The 21,142-nt window shown below is 33.4% G+C and overlaps 2 protein-coding genes across 2 annotated transcripts; both read right to left on the reverse strand.

Annotated features, from left to right (window-relative positions):
* Positions 1-6,685: 6,685 nt before the first annotated feature.
* LOC101559848 (olfactory receptor 5H8-like) lies at positions 6,686-7,615 on the reverse strand. The gene has a single exon (XM_004636569.1). The coding sequence runs from the start codon at positions 7,613-7,615 to the stop codon at positions 6,686-6,688; it is 930 nt and encodes a 309-aa protein (XP_004636626.1).
* Positions 7,616-15,395: 7,780 nt separating this feature from the next.
* LOC101560237 (olfactory receptor 186-like) lies at positions 15,396-16,337 on the reverse strand. The gene has a single exon (XM_004636570.3). It carries the CDS (start codon positions 16,323-16,325, stop codon positions 15,396-15,398), a length of 930 nt encoding a protein of 309 aa, XP_004636627.1. The 5' UTR covers positions 16,326-16,337.
* Between the last annotated feature and the right edge of the window lie 4,805 nt (positions 16,338-21,142).

Below are 21,142 nucleotides of genomic sequence, written 5' to 3' on the forward strand. Positions count from 1 at the left end.
TGCTTAAGTGTTCCCCTCCTTGGGTATGAGTGCTATTTACCTTAATGGCAGGTAGTCTGGATGAAATATAAGGGAAAGTGGGCTGCTCCTGCTTCTTTGGAATTTTCGTATTTTACAGCCTTCTACTTATGTGGACAGTTTCTCATCTGTGATGTCCTCATCCATGCCACCATGCCTTGGAGCCAGACAACTATGAACTGACTCTTCTACAAACCAAGCTAAATCTTTCTTCATCCAACTTTGAATATTGGTTATTTCACCTCAGCAGTGAGAACAAGTAAGTTACCAATATATACTGTATACTTCTAAAACGTAGAAGAAACATTTTGAGTTTTCACCATAAAGAAATTATATTATTTGAAGAGATAAATGTGCTTCATTTGACTTAAATATTATGTAATATGCACATATATTGAAACTTATGTGGTATACTATTAGTATATATGTTTTATATTGGTTACTTTCATGTTTAAAAATGATAATAGCAAATTAGTAAAATATGATATGTAGAAAATTCAAAAATTATTTTGGGCTTTGTACATGTGTGTACTTTTCTGTATTATAACACCCCACTAAATGGCAAATCAAACACAAGAAGAAATAAAACTACAGTGTTATTGAAATGGTATAAGTTTTGGAAGTCATATAGTAGTTGAGATTTCACTGAAAAACAAAAGAGATAAGAATCTGTAATCTGCACAACTTAAAGGACTCCTAAAGTCTTATCATCTGAGAAGATCCTATCTGTTTCCTATTCACTCAACATAAAGTACAACTGCACAAGCTACACATATTCATCACAAATACATAGCTTAACATTTATCTTCTCATACAAGGAAAAGGCCAATCATACTAATAAATCATTATGATGATAGAAAAATAAATAAGTTCTTTATCTGGTGGAATTTGAGAGATAGCAAATGAATGAAAATCTGAATATTGATAAGAAACCATCTCTTCAAAGAAAATATTGTAAAGATATAAAACTATAGACATTCATGATAGCGTATATCTTCTACAGAAAATAAATAACAAAAGCTATAGTTTGGCCTATTCACTCCCTGTCCAGGGTCTTTCTTTGAGAGATACTATCCTTTTGCTTGTTGTGAAGAAAACAAGTTGCACTGATTTGCAGTAGCCACCTCTTCCCCAGAAATCTCCCTGGGCTTATTTCAGGTTGGAAAAAGGGTGATGTTCTCTCATGCAGTCTGTGCATTTGCACTATCATTTTCATTTAAAATTTATAAATATTTCAGAAATAATTATTTAGGCTTTCATGTATATAAGCCACTGTGCTATACAGTGTGAAAGACAAAAGGAACAATAGAATCAATTAGTAACTTAAAAGGGTTTGCACTAGAAAATAAGTACTATATGTGGTTAAATGTAGCCAAAGGAACATAAAAAACACTTCAAATGAACGGGCCCTCTATTCCTACTGAAAAATTTTGTATTGCGTCATGGTATCTGTAACATTTGAAAAGATCAACTAGAGGCTATACTTATAAATGAATTAAATCAGACCCACATGTATAAACATCATATTGTCTCCCTAGTGTAAGAGTTTGAAAGAATAAATAAAATATGAAAGGTACAATAGATATAGTAAAAAGGAAAAAAACTGAGCAAAAGGAATAAACAATTGCAAAGAAGGAAAGTAGTTAAGATATGTAAAAAACTGAAGGAAAAACATCATGTATGTATATATACAGGATAGCTAAGATGATTGTACCACTAATTTCCATCGGTTTTTTAAAGGTAGCAGTTAATGATTAAAATGTTTAGTTTGACCAATTTTACATACTTGTATCTGGTAATCTGAAGATAGCAATGTGTGACACAACAACCACTGTTGAATACTTCTCTTGTTTTTTTCTTAAGTTGTGTATCATTTCTACTGTCTTTATTATTTTTCTATTCTCTTTAAAATAAAAAGAAGAGTGCTGCCATTTAGAGCTCTGTGGAAAAGAAAGCTTTATATACCAGTTTCACCATCTTTTGAATAGCTGTAAAAATTGCACACTATTCCTCAATTTCTTCACTGTTTCTATTATAGAAATAATAGGTCACTATACTAAATTGCATTATGAGTTTTTGGTTTAGTTTTGCAATAATATGGATAGAACCCATGGAGATAGCTTTGTCCTGAGCTATATCCCTAATCCTTTTTTTAATCTTTTTTCAATTTTGAGTTGTATGACACCTGCATGACTGACTTGGATAAATTATCCCAGTGCTTTATGCCCCTCATAAATTTTCTTTAGAAAATTTTAAAAAGACAGCTGAAGGAGAGCAAGAGGATTCTCTGTAAAAATGTCTGTAAAAGGATAAGGTGTACACAGAAGGCTTTCATTAATTTATACATAAATTCAATTAGAAGAATTGGACAGGGAAAAACATCACTATTAAACTAAAACTTTCTTATAAGGAATATCAAATGATATCATGGTAAGTCATCTGTGTACGGTGATGAATAAGATTATAGAGATTGATAGATGATAGATGATAGATAGATAGATAATGGGAAGAAGATTATACATATAGATAGATAATAAATAGGTAGATAGATAGATAGATAGATAGATAGATAGATAGATAGATGATAGATATGATAAATACATGCTAGAAATATAGAGATATAGAAATACATGTATATACATGTCATTATTTTATACAATCTGGTGGTAAAGGCAACCAGGAAATGTATTTAAGAGGTAAGTGATTTAATCAGAATTCTATAAGTGAGGTGATGCACTCCTCCAGAGCTGCCCACACCCTGAAACCTGATTGGCCAGAAGCTGGAGGATGGGCCTGGAGTGGACTCCGGCATGAGTCTCAGTGGTAGCAGCAGTGGCAGAGGCAGTGGCTCCAGAGGAAGAGAATGAAAAAGGAAAAGTGATCCTTTCTGCAGACGATGGTATAATTGCCTTTTGATGTTAATGTATCTGGATGAACCTCAACTACCCAGGGACTTCCAAACACTGCTGCTCCTAATCTTCAGTCCTCTTTTGATCACTTTAGAACTAGGATTGCCAAGGATCTGGATGCACTGAAGCACATGAACCCAAGAGTACGTGTATCCGTCTGATACCACTGCTGAGTAGGGCTGCATTCTGGTGTTAAACACGGACAACATGAGGACTGACTTTCTAATTAAAACCATTGCTAAACAGGACAAGGCTGTGCTGTTAATAGGTGACCAAGAACAGCCAAAATAGTAAAAATCAAAGAATTCATGTCAGAGTATGATTCTGCAAGTCACATGATCAAAAGTCTGAACTTTTCTTCTGCAAACACCCCTCTGATGTTTCAGGTACTGGCTTTATGGTACTGCTCATTAAAACCAAGTTTGTGATGCACCATGGAAGGCTCACAGCACAACTTTACTCAGGTGATGTGTTCACTAAATCTCATCTGAACTTCCATAGCCATAAAATATTCCTGACTTTTCTCCCATAACTTCTGTTATTTACTGCAACAGACCCTCTCATTGCTTGGATTGTGATGTATAATTGTAAATTGTGCAGAAACATAAGGTGTACAGAAAGTTCCACAAGTCTTAATACTGTTTAAAATAGAAGCCTGTGAACATGGAAAATACCAAAGTGAGAGTAATACCAAAAAAATAAAATTCTATAAGTGAACAGTCATCTGACAGTAATGTTTGGTAAACATCAGAGTTTCATCAGGATGAAGTAGAGAAATGGCTAGAGATTATGAAATACACACAAGTATGCTTTAGATGGAGGGTCTCAGTAGTAATACATCATCAGTAAGAATGTGTATGAAATTTCAGTGTTCAGAAATGAATGGCAGGTTTCCTAATACATTAAGGACTGTAAATTATGATGAAATCCATTCCTCATAACTTTTTTGGTCACAAAACATTAGATTGTTTGTTCATTTTCAAGTTTTTTAAGACACTCATTAGGCATTTATTCTAGATGAAAGCAGTAAGATCTAAGGTCCTAAGCTGGTAATAAGACAGGTAATCAAGAAAAGCAAGAATATGGGAATTTGTGACTCTTGATATTGGAGTTCTATGTAGATAAACTTTGACAGCAGTACTTCATTTTCACTTCCAGGCAGCAGTGCCCAGTTGGAACCCCATGACCTTTGAAGCCTCATAATGGAATCTCATGACTACGAAGGCTGGCAGAAGCCTGGGGTTATTCAAACCCATGATCAGTGAGGCCTGACTGCTACTTAACCTTTTCCAGAACTCAAGGCCACTGCATCAGTCTTCAGGAATGCAGATGTGAAATCAAGTCCATCTCACATGGATCATAGGTTCCATCTGGTACCAGGGTAGATCTAGAGCCCACATATTTGCTTGTATTCAGGGACAATGAGTATCTTTGAAGTATAGGGTTTTACTGTGGTTCACCTAGTTTTGGTATCCAAAACAAAATACTATGCTTATTTCTCTTCCCCTCAAGCAGATATTATCTGTTTCCATGATGTGCTGCCTGGATTTGAGGGCAGAATCACACTGAACACAAAGCTTATACTACTCTTTTTATTAAGTATTATTCTTATGGTATAATCAGATTCTGTGATTGCTCAACCATTTGTTGTTTTGTTTTCCTCTTGAGAAAGTATTGTCAAATGTGAGTGACTGTTCAAGTTGATGTTTCTACAGGACGAAGATCATTAATAATTCTATTCTGTCATTTAATTTCACTTTCAAAACCTCCCATCTCTTTTAGTGTTTTTTTAACATCTGTATATCTTTTATGATGAAGCTTATATTCAAATATTTTGTCAGTTTTTAAATTAACTTGTTAGTTTTCTTATTATTCACTTTGATCAAGAATTCTTACATTGTATCAAATATATGACTTGCAAATATTTTTATGGGTTATGATCACCACAAAATCATATTAGTCTACTACATTGATAATGTTGCATTGATTAGAAATAGTGAACTCATGTAAGTATCCATTATATTTGCATACCACAGAAGTTCAAAAATATCCAGTAAACCTCTACCTCAGTATTATCCTTTTAAGAAACAGTTCTTATCCTGGATGGGATCATTGCAGAGCCAAGCATTTAGCTCTAGACAGGTTCTATTTCAAAAGTAAAGTTACATAAACAAGTGGCCCAAATTTCTACAATCTGCAATCACACTATACTTATTTCCCTCTCCAACCTAGCATCAATGGTCCCATATGGAGTTCACAAGATCCATTATCAGAGGAAAAGAAAAGCCATGCCTTTCTTGATAATTGTTCTGTAAGATATGAAGGAACCATCCAAAATTAGCCACATCAATCAAAGCTACTGAGACATCTCTGCAGAGTAGTAATGATAAAAAAACACTACCATCATACAGAAGTTTCAGCACCTGGCTGTTCAATCATTTAAACTAAGTATTCTGTTATCTATGAATTCTTGGGTTCTGATCAATTTTTGGCTGCAAGGTCAGTAAGCCAGAATAAGTATGATTGAATGGTTGTTTAAAATAAAATTTGGCCAGGGAGTTGGCTCAGTAGAAAAAGCGCTTGCCTGGCAAGTGCAAGGGTCTGAGTTCAATCCCCTGTTCTGCAAAAACAAAAATAAATAAATAAATAAATAAAATAAAATTTGGAGTAACACAATGCTGCTTATATGTCTTAAAGGCAATAAACATAGAGATTACAATATTTCATTCAGGTGACCTAAAGACAAATAATGTATTGCACTTAAAGAATATAGAATTAGCTTGTTCCAATTTTTAAAGGATGAAACATTCAAATTCTTGCTCATTTTAATTCCCTGTTCAATTACCCATTAGACACTTTGTTATAGTATCATTTTAACTTCTGTAATAAAAATTTAAATTTCCTCATTAAAAAAGCCATATTGTAAAACATTTAAATATAATGAATTTTGTATTTTTTTTAATTTAAGGAAGACTGAGACAATTTCCTTCCTATTCTGTCACTTTTTTGTCCATACCCACAAAATTTAATCTTCAGTCTAATCTGTTACCTTTGTGAGGTAGTGAATCTCTTAAGACTCACCAATGAAGTAGAAACACATCCTTAGAAGTCAAAGATCTTTAGTAGTCAGGGGAAGACAAATTTTTCTCTTTACTCTTATGAAAACACTGAGCTAACAGTATTTTCTGGTTGTTTATTACTTCCTCCAGTTTTGTAACTTCCTCCTTATTTATTCTTCTTTCCTATTTCTGTTTATTTCTCTATGTGTTATACAAGTAGAATTCTTACAAAAAGTGAAATGTATCATTTTCCAACCAAATAACAGGAATAAAAGGCACTTCAACAGACAATTGAATTAATGATATTTACCTGTGTTCAAACATAAACCTACTGCCCTAATGGAATAATGTGATGTATGTCTCTACCTTGTATACTTGTATTAAAATAACAGACACCATATTTAAACCATGTTTGGAGAAATACACTAGTTAGCACTATATTCATTTATAAAACCACACAGAAGAACATACAAGTTTGGAAAATGTTTTGTTTTCTTCTTTAATTATCATAGCTTAAACACATAATTAATTTTTATATAATTCTAAATGACATACACAAATCTTTAATGAACTCCATCAGATACTAACGGCTGAAGCTATGACTATTGTAATAACTTAACATGTACCAAAAAATAATGGAATCTTACTTGCTTGTAAGATTTTGTAACTATTTTTAAAAAGCTATATTATAGTATAATTCTAAACATTTCCCCTTAGTGCTTTCATTAATGAGTCTATTACTTTCTTATTTCTTAAGCTGTAGATGATGGGATTTAACACAGGAATTATGACTGTGTAAAATAAAGAGTCCATCATATCTTGATCATCCGCTTGTGAAGATGCAGGATGCATGTACATGAAGACAAGACTACCATAATATAAACACACAGATAAAAGATGAGATCCACAGGTGGAGAAAGCTTTCCTTGTGCTTTTTACAGACCTCTTTTTTAAAATTGCAAAGAGCACAAATGTATAGGAGACAATAACAGTCACACCAGTGAATAATTGAATTGAACCTGACACAATAAAAAGCATTAAATAATGAATGGAAGTATCAGTACAAGAAATCTTTAACAGTGGTACAATGTCACAATAAAAATGGTGTATTATATTGGAATTGCAGAACGTTAATCTGAATAAAAGTCCTTCATGTACTGAAGAATTAATAAAACCACCTACAAATGATGACACTAATAGCTGGATGCATCTTCTATTGGTCATAATAACTGGATAAAGTAAAGGTTTACATATGGCAACATAGCGATCATAAGCCATTGCTGCCAAGAGAAAACATTCTACTGTGGCACTGATTGCAAAGGAAAAGAATTGTACCATGCATTCAGAGAGAGAGATCAACTTACTCTTGCCTAACAAGTTGACCAGAATCTTTGGTGTCACAGTGGATGACAACCAGGTATCCACAAAAGCTAAACTCCCAAGAAACAAGTACATGGGGATGTGAAGGTGAGGGTTACTCCAGATGAGAACCATCAGACCAAGGTTTCCCACCATGGTAATGAGGTATACTGTGATGAACACCAGGAACAGGGGGATCTGCCATTCTAGTTGATATGGGAGTCCTGTGAGAACAAACTCTGTCAGCAATGCTGTAGTTTTATTTTCCATGTTGTCAATGGATGTTTCTTGAAAAGAAATGAAAAATTAACATTGTTGAAGTGTTTACAATGTGAAAAGTTTTGGACACTTCAAATAGAACCATATACATATAGCAATGCCTTCTGTTGCTCTTATTTTACACTGTTAACTACTAGACACTGTTTAGAGAGAACTAAGAGAATCAATTATTTGAATTTACTGAATTTCAGAAATATATACAGTATAATAAAGAAAATTATTCTAAGTGTGTGTGTTAAGTTTATATGAACACCAGAAAGATTCTGAGTTTGACTAGTGGATTCAGGTTCAAGGAAAAATTCTATGAGTATTAAATAAATAGAAAGCCATAGGAAATACCTTATGCTTCACTCTCCAGGCAATAGCCATGCACTAAAACCTCTCAGGACATATAATGGTCAGTGAGAGATCTTTTAAATGGTTGTAATTATAGAAAAAACAGTAGAGGATGCAATAAGGGGAAACAGGATTCAGAGATAATAATCAGGAAGTTCTTTCCATTGTCCACAAATGCTAAACCAGATCATGTATCAGATTGTCTGGGGAGTTTTATTGCCAGTGCACAAACTGGCAATAAAATAGATTGCTATATAAAAAGATATCATAGTTCATAAATGAAGTTTTGAAATATGTGTTTGTAAAATACTATGCACAACTCATATGCATGTGGCTACTTCCTGTTAAGGCATTAGGTGTGAAGAGTGGAAAAAAAGATACTGACTCAAAATAACTAAGACTGTACAGCCAGGAGGATTCCATGAAATGTTAGATATCCAGAGTGGTCAGTAAAGGAAAGTGGAGTAACATAGTGATTTAAAATGAGATTAAGACCTCAAATTCTTTGACAGTTATATGGAAGACACACAATTTGGAAATGTTCATTAGTTCTATTACTTTTTAACATTATGGTATGTGATACACTGGAGTAATTAAAAACATAGTTTGGAATAACCTATACCTAGAAAAGCATACCAAAAGTAAAACAAGAATAGATAAGAATACATTTACAAGTTCTATAAAACAGCTTTTAAAGTTTATGAACACAGTTTATACTCTTTCTTTTCACATAAATACTGAAAATGAATGGAGACATTTCCTTTAAACTAGAATTATGTTTTCAACACTATTGCATCTAAAGTGAGATGACTTAATCTAGCTTTGGCAAGTTTAATCAATCCATCATAGTTTTAGAATTTGGAGAGGTCCAAACAAAGAACTAAGGACCAAAGGGAATTTTGAAATTCAGCCATAATAGAAGTATTGAGACTCAATCAAGCATATACCACAGCAGACAATCGAATTGATAGTGGGCTAAGACATCCAAGCTTTCCCCAGCCATCATGGAAACTTCATTGATGTGGTACTGAGAAACGATTGTGGCCACCAACTAGCTGCCTTAACTCATTCTGTAGTTTTTCAACTCATTTATCATATTTCTTCAATCTGCCTAGTCTTGTAAGTGAGAGCCAATATCCATACAACAAATTCATTTCCTTTTGCAGCTATAGTTCATGCTCAAACAAAAGACAAACAAGAAAGAGTCCAAAAAAGATATCAAGCATAGTAATCAGAGAAGCAGAAAGAAACTTTGAAAGTTGAATAGCATGAGCAGTAAGAGAGGAAATATTCCAAAGAAGGACAAGGTGAAGTATAGTGCTAAAGACTAAAAGAAATCCTCTAAGATGATGATGGGTGAACTGAGATCTCTGCTTATGAAAACCAGAATTTTTTCCTAGCTTCAGTGAGAGCATGTTCCATTTAGGTATACGATTAAGGACAGAGATAAACAAGAGGCAGATGGAGAAGAAATAGCCCAACAGTGAATACTGAAAGTGACTTAAAGAAATAATAGCTGGCATAGACAAAATAGTTTTTATTTATGAAAAGATTTTCATAACAATAAAATCTTTTCATAAAAGATTTTAACTCTTCCATAATAATTAGAAGAAAAGACCAGAAGAAAAAAGGAACAAGAAAACTGTAAGAGAAAATTTAGTTGGGAAAAGAAAAGAAAAAGAAATTGGAAGAGAATAAAAAGGATTTATATGGGTAACTATAAGAAAGACAAGCCAGAGAAAGGATAAAAATATCCAAAAAAGATTGAAACAAAACTGAAAGATTAAGAAGCTTAGGGGTAGATATGTATCTTAACCCTATAGTTCATTGAAGACTCTCAATTCAGTGCTCCTCCTCAAAATTCAAAGTTTTTAGTTTCCTGTGGAATTTGTGTATGAAAGAGAGATTTGGTTTTTAATTTTTCTAACAGCTATGCATGGTGGCACATGTTTGTAATTGCAGCACTTGGGAGATTGAAACAGGAGGATCACTGAGAGTTATGACATGGCTTGGGCTACATAATAATTCAAGGTCAGTTTGAACTACATAGTGAGACTCTGCCTCAAAAAAAGTGTTTTCTGGGCTGGGAAGACAGCTCAGCCATCTAAGCGCCTGCCTGGCAACCACCAGGTCCTGGGTTCAGTTCCCAGTACAACATGCTGTTCTGACCCTGTGCCAAGCTGGCCACTGAAACCAGGCATGGTGGTGCACACCTATAATCCCAGTGCTGGGGAGGCAAAAACAGGAGGATCACTACAAGTCCAAGCTGCATAGTGAGACCTTGTAACAAATAAGTAAACAAAAAATTGAAAAACAAAAGTTTTCTAACAAATTATGTATTCATAATATACTAGCATTGTCTAATAGTTATTTCTGTATGTAAAAGTTATTTTATCACAGTTATAGTAGTGATTAGAACTGACTTACACCATAACATAAAAGTAAAAATGGTTAGCAGATGGTCATAGGAGAAAAAATTTTGAGCCACAGAAATTTGCCTATGGGATGTGCTGCCTTGCTGGAAATGGAAAATGTGAAAGCGAGAGTTTTCTAATTCCTTATAGTGTTAAATGATCCAGGGGTTTCTAGTTCAACCTAGTCCAGTGAATTTTAAAATACTTAAAACTTTGATGACCACCCTTGTCTGTGTTAGTTCCCAAACAGACTCAAAGTAGTAGCAATAATAGGATTGCTTATCTTCAGAGAATATTACAGGTCCACATACTATTTCTCAGATAAGTGTTATAAAAAGGCCTTCTAGCTTTGTCTCCAGTGGAAGAGTGGCTTCTTGTTGTTGTTGTGTTTTAATTGAACTCTTGATTTTCAAATATTCTATGTATAAATAAAACTGTTGATACTTGTACTTGTTCTTACTTTGTATTTCTAACCTTGAAGCCTTGAAAGTATCCTCATCTAAATACTTTTTATTTTAGCAGAACAATGTTTAGTGAAGACTATAAAACAAAACAGGCTGTATAAATAACAAACCTCAGTTCCAGTGGTTAAATGTATTTTAATTTGGGGTTATTATTACACCATATAAGCTCAAATCACAAAATAATTGGAAACTCTAATATTCTGTTTTCCATAAGAATATATTTAGGTTATAAATACTGGAACAAATAATACAAAGTCATTTTCTGAATTTTCTCTTCATTCTTGTTTTTTTTTCACTCTTAATTTAACAAAATTATTATCAGAACTGAGATAAAGGCTAGAAGACCTAATATTTGAATCACAGCTAAACCTTTTTTTAGAATACTTATTTAATTAGCATAAACCTTTAATAGAATCAAGAGAAAAGTATCTTATGTAAGAAACATGATTGGATCTTTCAACTCAGTTTTAAACCAGTGTTCTAGTCACTTAAATTCATCTTATAAATGTACTATAATTCAAGTAGCAAGTTGATAAGTCACCATTAGAGGAAAAAAAGTCAGTCTTACAGGTAGCTATTTTATTTACCCAGCCTTTAATCTTGAACATAAAGAACACAGATAATCCTTCAATAGTTTTCCACTTCCACTCATCTATTTTGACATCCTGAAACACAAACTTAATTTATTATAAAATTGAACAGAAATTTTAACTTACTATATAAAGAATAATTAACATTGTGTAAATCATTTATATCTTACCCATCTCTGGAATAAAAAGTATGATGAGCCTTTAAAAGTATGAAGCTTTAAAAGTAGAAAAAATAAAATTATAGTACAGGAGAGATAAAATTATAGGTAGAAGTCCTTGGGCATGCTGATTCATTTTGGAGACTTCATTTCCCAAGTTGAGAAAATGTTTTGTTTATAAATTTGCCTACCAAAAAAATGAGTCACCAATTTTAAAACTGTTGTCTTGCCAAAAAATGGAATGGAAAAAAATTCCCCAGGAAAGGCCAAGGAGTTCCTTTAGGGAACTGTTCTACTGGGCATTGTACATTTGGACAATCAACAGACGACCTCAGTTTGTTCCACAGGGTGTTACAGAGTTTGGAATCAAAAACATGAAGACTCTGGAGGCTGTGCTAGTTTAAGCAATTGCTGTTATACTATACTTACTATTTTCTAACCTATGTGACATTTCTGGCATATGTAGGAAAGCTTTATACATAAAATATTATCTTCTGAATGTTCTAATTTGCATTGTTCTAATTTTGTCCAATCTAATAACAATACGAGTTTAATATGTACAAAGTTTTAGATTTCCTTCAGGATCTGACCACAAATTTCCACAGTCAAAACTGTACTACAAATTCTAGACATATCTCTAGCTATGCCAATTTAAACTGAAATAGAATGAGAAGCTTTACTAGGAAATGTCCAGAGAAGAGGCAAAGAAACAATATGGCAAGTTACCTCTAGGAGAGAAGACACAGAATTCTGCTTCTCAAACTTCAGTGTATATAAGTTTCATGGAGAGCTTATCTAACTACAGATTTAAGGTAAGTGGTTATCAGTGAATTTCAGAAATTTGTTTTTCTCATACAGTGATATCTGATGTAGACATGGGCTATGTGCAAGAGATTTGTTAGAGTCTTGAACATTACATAAAGCAAAAATTGTGAATGTGATTATCTTTCAAAGGGAGAGGCAGGGAAGATCCAAGTGTGTCCAGGGAGGCAGAATAACTAACAGTACACATGGCTTGGAGGTTTGTTCAGGACTTTTGTTGCTTATCCTAACATACTGTTTTTGAGAAATTTTAACATGAGAATAACATATACATGTTTTCTTTTTGAGATTAACAGTAGGACTGGTCAAGAAACATACAGGAAAGACTATTTTTGTGACATTGAGATTTGATATCTGAAACATAATATGTAAATACATAGTAAATATTTGCTTGTTTGCTAACTTTCACTATCAAGAAATTGGAAAATTAAAGGAAAACATTTTAATTCATTATCTGGTTACCTTTCACTTTTTCTAATGACAAAGAAATAGGGAGAGAAAACCAACATATATAAAAGTGAATCCACACAAATACTCTGCAGAAATGGGAAAAAAATATGATGCAAAAAGAGAGTTATTAACCTAATCAAAATTTGTTATAAGGGCTGGCCAGATAGCTCAGCAGATTAAACCACGTGCTTAGGCAGACACAGGGATTGGGTGCTGATACGATGTTTGAAACTGAGCGTGGTGGCACACTCCTGTAATCCCAACACTTGGGAGGCTGAAAACAGGAGAATCACTCGGAGTCTGATGTGTGTAGTGAGACTCTGTTGACCCTGTACTAAATGCACAAAAAGAAATTTGATACAAATTGACTGATTCCTCATATTTCAGGTAATTTGGCAGTAACATATTTATTAAAGTTGTTGAAAAGGGATATGATTTAATGAGAATTTTGTGGAGAAAAAATATGTGGCAACAATGTTTGAAAAGAAAGATAGTATAAACAAGGTACAAGAGATAAGTAACAAGAATTTCTCAAAATACACAAATAAGTAATTTCTAGGTTAAGTTTCAAATTTGGACCAGTAAGGATGTGCACAGAATTTCAGCAGGAAGTGGGAAGGAAAGGGTAGCACTGGAGGTGGCTCACTCATTATTCTTTTTTAACACAATTTTTTATTAATTTTATTGAGAAAGGAAGAGCAAAGAGGCAGTTTCAAACAGGTTAGTAAGACAGCTACAATAATTAATACATTGTGTACTGTCTTCCTAGTAGTTATTCAGAGGACAAGATTCAGACATGATATCTTGTCTAAACACCATTAGTACAAATCTTTTGTCTCTTTGAACTAAGAGAAAGTAGCCATATATCTATCCTAATATATATATATATATATATATATATATATATATATATATATATATCACTACAAAATGGTCCTTCATTTATATTCCCCTTTTTTGTTTAATTTTGTCAGAGATGGGTATTCCATTGCCATATTGTGGGTGCATGAATTCAGCAAAGTAATCCAATATAGTCCAGTAGTCCATAATGGTAGTGGGTTATCCACAGGACTAGCAATGTCAGAAGTTGTTGACAAGCCTTTTACTTAAAGTGCTTGGAGCAAACAGTAAAGGTAGCCAGCACTGAAGGATTTTGCAGGCCAATATTTTCCAAAGTTGCTCACTTTCCAACCCCCACTGTGCACAGCAGTCCCATGTCTTCTTAAAGTTATCTATTCTTTGGTAATGGGCTTTTAAAGCCATTTGTTTTCAGAAATGTGTTTGAGTAGAGCTTATACTGATTTATTTTTCTTGTTTTGTTAATTTCCAGAAGAATGAAATAATTTCCTTTTGTAATTCTACTATTTTTTTCTCTAATGTATACTAACTTATTTCTGCAATCTCATCAGTTAGCTTTCTGAATTAGTAAGGCTTTCCATTCTGCCTAGTATCATTCAAATAAAATCTTTGCAGACATCATAAACAACAAAATGAGTTAAGCGTCCTCTTAGAATTTGGCCCTGCATTCACTCTTTTTTTTTTTCATGATTGTGTTTCAGTTTCTGATTACTTCCCAATATAAGAGTCAGGTAAATTGCTTCAAGTAAAATTCATCATTTCCCAAGAAATTGAAAAAAAGAAGTTTAAAGGGCTAGCAGATTTCCTGGGATTTGCATCTGTTCAAGCAAACAGAAACCTACAAAATGAAGTCAACAGTGTGCCCCAACTACCCAAATCTGTCACACGTTTTATATCTCCTACATAACTCATTTTAAAACAAATTATGTTAATTTAGTATCTACTGCATTAAGAAAACCACACTAAAACTATATCAACTAATAAAATGTCTACATTTGTCTTCATTTTATATAACATGACACTTGATTAAATTTTTATGTTGTGAAATTAAAGATAATTTTAACATTTTAAGAGTTTTATTTATATCAGCTTAAGTCATTAAGATGTTTGATGGACTGATTTAATAAAAGTGAAAATGTAGAAGCAAGACAATTTTGATTGCAAAAAGCTTTAAACACTTTCCAAAACAAAGACATATCAAACTATAAATTTTGTGTAGAAATTTCTGTTATTTGATACAGGGTCTCATTATGCAGCCTGGACTCATAGTGATCCTCCTATTTTCAGCCTCCCCAGTCCTGGGATTACAGGTGTGAGCTACCACTAACAACTTCCCAGTTCCATCCCCCTTCTCCACTCTGTTGTGGTTTAGGGAGCCCCGGAGACAGGGCCAGCACAGCATGCTGGAGCATGGATCCAACCCTGGTCCCTGTGCTTGCCAAAGCCAGCATTTTGTCTGCTGAGCTATTTTTTATTTGTTTTGCTTTGTTTTGTTTTGGTTTTGGTTTTGATTTTTGAGACAGGGTCTTATTGTACAGTTCAGGTTAGCCTTGAACTCATAGCAATCCTCCTGCCTCATACTCCCCAGTGCTGTGATTAGAAGGCACAGACATGCAACACATTGTACAGATTCTATGACAGTTTTATATCAAATAGACAAGAGATATTACATGGAAGATCTAAATATTTCTCTTTAACATTTTTGTCAGTGAATCAATAACTTGCTTGTTTCTCAGGCTGTAGATAATTGGATTTAACAGGGGTATTATTACAGTGTAAAAGAGGGAATCCATCATATCTTGACCATCTGCTTGTTGAGATGCAGGAAGCACATACATGAAGAGAAGAGGGCCATAGTACAAAGACACAGATAAGAGATGGGCTCCACAGGTGGAGAAAGCTTTTCTTATGCCTTTGAGAGACTTCTTTTTTAATATTGTAAAGAGAACCAGGGTATAAGAAACAAGAACAATCACAATGGTGAATACTTGTATTGAACCAGACAAAATAAATACCATTAGAAAATTTATAGAAGGGTCAGTACAGGAAATCTTAAACAATGGTATAATGTCACAAAAAAAGTGATGTATTATGTTGGAATTGCAGAAAGTTAATTGGAATAAAAGCCCTTCATGAATTAGAGAATGAAGAAAGCCACCTACAAATGATAAAACTAAGAGACGGATGCATAGTCTGTTGGTCATAACAACTGGATAAAGTAAAGGCTTGCATATGGCAACATAGCGATCATAAGCCATCACTCCTAAGAGAAAGCATTCTGTAGTCCCACCAAACGCAAAAGCAGAAAATTGTATCATGCATTCAGAGAGAGACATCAACTTGCTCTTGGATATCAAGTTTACCAACATATTGGGAGTCACTGTGGATGATATCCAGGCATCCACAAATGCTAAACTCCCAAGAAGCAAGTACATGGGGATATGAAGTTGCGGGTTATTCCAGATGACAGCTATCAGCCCAAGGTTCCCCACAATGGTGAAGAGGTATATAAACAAGAACATGAGAAACAGGGGTACCTGCAGCCCTTGATGATCTGTAAGTCCCGTGAGTAGGAATTCTGTCAGCAAGGACCCATTTTTCTTTTCCATTTCCTCACTGAATGTCCTCTACAATTTAATGACATAAATGTAACATCATCCATTAGAATTTATATAGTGAATACTGTATTATGGAAATCAATGTAAAGCCATACTCTTATAAGAATAGTTTTATTTCATTTTACTCTAATGGATAGAAACAATTATACTACAATTGAAATTGAAATGAATGCAATTATTTTAATTACCCAAATATGATCAAAAAAGCTTTTCTAAAAACTTCTCTGCAAATTATTAATAAAATTCATGTAGAATGCCTAGCATATGTGTGATAAGACACTGGCTGTGATGATGAAGATAAACTGATTTTAAAATTTTCAGAATGCAGAGTCACTAACATTTAGTCAGATATTTAGTATGGAAGAAGTATTCACTAAAAAGGAGAGGAGTTGCTTAGCAACTAGGTAGGTAGACATGCCAAATTGAGGTTATTTGGATGCTTTGAAAAGTTTGTAGTGTGAACATCCCTTATGAAGATGTACTTGATCATATGACTCTAATAAAGTCACATAAGTAATGATTTGGGAGTTAGAGCACTGAGGTACGTAAGGGCTTGTATTGAATCATCTACCAATTAAAAACACAGAAACATAAAAGAACTCTCAGAAGTTATATGAAAGGGATTATAAAAGGGTAGATGTCATTTGTTAGGTATGAAACTTCTGATTTCCTTCTCAACTGCATAATTCTTGGTGGCAGACAGTGATTTCATCTAGTTTGCCCACTGAAACCCACTCAATTTAGCCTTTGAAGTGAAATATACATGGCAAAGGCATCAAAAACAGAAATATCACAATGCAAGTATGGGCATCATGCATATACAACCATGATACTGGTATTGTGCGTTAGAACCACGAAAGTGCACCACCAGCAGTAACCACTCTTGCTCAGCTAGTGAGAAAGTACAGTTTTGGCTCCCCTGATTCTTCTACCCACTGCCATTTTACTCAGCAGTTTTCTTCAAATTCTAAGGTAAAGCCAATTTCCATTCAATAAGTTCATGTTCCATTTCAAACCAAAGCTCTGGAAATCCAAAATGGTGACAAGGGAGAGATAAAAGAAATAACGTCTATTGAGCAGAATGATTAATGAAAGAACCAGGAAGGAAATAAGAGTTGTAAGCATGAAACAAAGATAGATATTAAGAATGACAAAATGAAGTACAGTATCAAACACCAAAATAAATGTCCTAGGAAGAGAAGGAGTGAGGACAGATTCCTGAGTGTGAAAATCAGGGAAATTGTAGTGCTTTAGTGAGAGCACTTTCCTTTGAGTAACAGAATTAAGGTGAATGAATAACAAGTTAAGAGTGTGTGGCACAGGAGTAAGGGCAGCGTACTGGTTAAATCACAAGATATACACAGGAGTTAGCGTTTTTCTACTGCTCTTAGACTAATTTTTTCTCCTTGTAAAATACTTTAAGCAAATTTTTCAAAAGGAAGTATAATCAAGTGAAGGAGAGGAAAACAGCCAGCAAAATATAACACAAGAAGTAGGAAGAGAAATTTGGAAAGGTGGAAAGAAAATGACATGGAGTAAGAGAAATAGACAAAGAATAACAAAATTGTACATGGAAGGCTGTAGAAAATATAAGCCAAAAATGAATGACAGAGCAAGGATTAGAGACACCTGGAGACTAACTAATCCTAGAAACTCAGAGATAGAGTTAAACTTTTGTATTGACACTGGTGCACATTAGTCATTGACATTCTGATAATCATTTCACTTTATTTAAAAAAAAGTTTATTGAAACAACATATAATCAAGAGAAGTAAATGTCAAATTTTATTGCATTCATTAATATATTAACACTGTCAGAGTTAATTTTGTATTTAAATGTTTCCTTGTCTGATTATTACAGAGCTAAATTTCTCTAGAAAGTCAGTTTTATTTGAGAGCATTTTCTTCTTCTCCATTTTTAGCAGAGTAAAATGAGCCAAATATGGTGCCATGACTGTGACAATATAAAGAAATAAATATCAACAATTCTACTTTTAAGTACAACTTTATATAAATGGTTATTTCTATGTAACCCCTAAATAAATAAAAATTTTATTGTTATATATAGTATATATATAGTTACTAACTTTAGCAAAGTATTCAGAATTAGAAAGATATCCTCACAAACTAAATTTAAGAACTATATTATGTACAGTATTATATTATACATGAAATTAATATTATATATAAAATATTCAATGATTCATATATGAATCCATAGGTATTCAATTCTACATACATCTCTTTCTATATCTGCATCTCTTTATATGTTATATTATCACATTATAGGTGCCATTTACAAATATCAAATTAAACATGTATTTTCATATGAATATGCTATACAATATGTATTAAAATTATTGTCAGAAATTAGAAGGCACAGATGAGTTAACAGTTAATTAAAATACCTTAAAAGATTTAATCAGAAAATGTCATTTTTCAGAATGGATATTTATGTCACAATCATTATGAATATTTCCTATACACTAATTATTAGGATTCAACTCTTTAAACCCAGGTTAAAACATTTAATATTCTATTTCATTAAAACTCATAAAATCACTAGGGTCATGTTAATAAGATAACATATTATCTTGACACATGGAACACTTCCTCTTATAGGCATTTTACTCATACAGATTTTAGTCATGAGAATAAAGCACAAAGATCATTTGTTCTTTACTATTCATTCATCACACTGTTTTTACATTTTGTAAGACAAATGTAAAATAATTACAAATAAATCTCAAACTATATGTCTCATACTTTTATTATAAGTAGTAATTAAAATCATAAAGTGAGTCTATTACCAATATCTTCTAAGAAATTGTGGCAATCCTTTAAAACTGCAAGGCTTTCAAGAGCAGAAATAACACATGATAGCATAGAAGTGACAATAATGCAATGAACGATTCGTTGCATGAAGTTAGATTGCAGGTTTCATTATGTAAGCTAAGGAAAGCATTGCTTATAAATTCCTGCTTAGAACACAAGTGTGAGCCAGTTATATATTTCAGGGCTTTTACCAGGAGAAGGTGGTGTGGAGAGATGGAATTCCCCTAAGAGTGCCTGAGGATTCCCCACAGGGTGAAGTAAGAATCTTCAACTAGGCATTGCTGATTTGGATATGTGTAAGAAAGCTTCATTATCCCAAGGGGTATTATAAACTTTAGAATCATAAACATCAACTCACTGTGGCTAGCTCCAACTTTAACTATTGAAATCATACTTTATATGACTATTTTCCACCATAGATGATACTGCTGTTCTGTTTGGGTAAACTTCAGTTTATATACAAAATTAGATGCTCTCAGTGCCTTGATTTTTATATGTGCTTATCATAATATGATTTTAATGAAGCAGACACTCTAGATTCCCTTCAGGATAAATCTCCATGTGAACTTCAGTTTAAATTTTAAACATGTTTCCAGTTTTCACACTTTAAGCCAAAATTTGCTAAGTTTTACTAGTCTGAGAACAGGGAAAATGACAAAGAAAAACCAAAGGCAAAGAAACTTTGGAGGAGGTGGTATGCACCTGTGCTGCCCAAATTTAAAATATCTGTGAATTCTCTGGATAGTTTTATTAAGTCATGGATTCTTTTTACTTTGTTATAGGTAGAGCTCAAGAATTTTCAATTTTGGGAAAGTAATATTTGCAGACACTTGCTATCTATCGGCTTATTGGGCGGGCTTATTGTCAGAGAGCCTCATCATTGGAGACACAAAAGCATATGAATATTTGGTTTGAAAAAAATGGGAAGAACACAGATGGGGAAAAGAAAGAAGGCTAGCATAGGTGTGGGTGAAAGTCCTACCTACAGGTAGAGAAACTCTTTAATCCAACTGAAAGAAAACCTATCAAAGGGGATTAGACATGTCAGGAACATGTTTAAATTCCTGTTTATGTACAAAAAGTATATTTTATGAGCATTCAGAAAATATTCACAACAATTATGTCTGGCAGGTAACCATCTCTAGAGTAAAAAGATGTTTTAAAAGATAAATGTTGTGCACATGATGGTGGTTTTATTAATGTGCAGCAAGTAAGACTTTTGAATCAAAGAGGCTTCCACTTAGATTTGGAAAAAGACTTGATTCTGTACATTATTCATATTTTCCTGTTAGTCCTTTGTGGGAGGAACAGCTGGTTAATTTTTTTTCACATTCTATGGGTTGTCTTTTTACTCCTTTGGTAATTTCTTTTACTGTGTAAAAGCTTTTTAACAGGATGAGATCCCAATTGTTGATTATTTATAGTATTTCTTATGCCTTTGGGATTTTGTTCATGAAGACTTTGCTTGCACCTACTGAAAGGTACGAACCCATGCAATCAACCAGGCCAGGCATTCTGAAGTGAGCAGAAGATTTATTGGGGACATCAAGCAGGCTGGCTGTGTAGCAGACCAAAACAACAGTGAACAAAGGAGGGACAGGAGACTTCATAGGATCTTTTAAGGAGGGTGATCACTGGCTAGAACAGCTGAATGTGAGCTAATCTTGGCAGGGCTACCTGGTCTGTGCAGGAGTTTTTTGTTTGTTTGTTTGTTTGTTTGTTTTGTTTTTTGTTTTTTTTTTGTTTTTCTTTTTTTTCTTTTTTTTAAATTTATTTTTTATTTATTTATTTTTTTCAAACCAAATTGGTAGGACAGCTTCAATAATTAACACATTACATACATTCTTCCTAGTGGTTAATTGCTGTACAAGATGCGAACTTGATATCCTATTTACAAAAACCACTAGAACAAATCCCTCTATTTATTAAGAGAATGTAACTATATATCTATCCTTTTTTTTAATTTTGATGGT

This window comes from Octodon degus, unplaced genomic scaffold, assembly GCF_000260255.1.
Source record: "Octodon degus isolate 3935 unplaced genomic scaffold, OctDeg1.0 scaffold00081, whole genome shotgun sequence".
NCBI classification, from domain to species: domain Eukaryota; kingdom Metazoa; phylum Chordata; class Mammalia; order Rodentia; family Octodontidae; genus Octodon; species Octodon degus.

Coding starts and splice junctions, on each gene's coding strand:
- LOC101559848 (XM_004636569.1), bottom strand. CDS start 7,615: ATGGAAAATAAAACTACAGCATTGCTGACAGAGTTTGTTCTCACAGGA.
- LOC101560237 (XM_004636570.3), bottom strand. CDS start 16,325: ATGGAAAAGAAAAATGGGTCCTTGCTGACAGAATTCCTACTCACGGGA.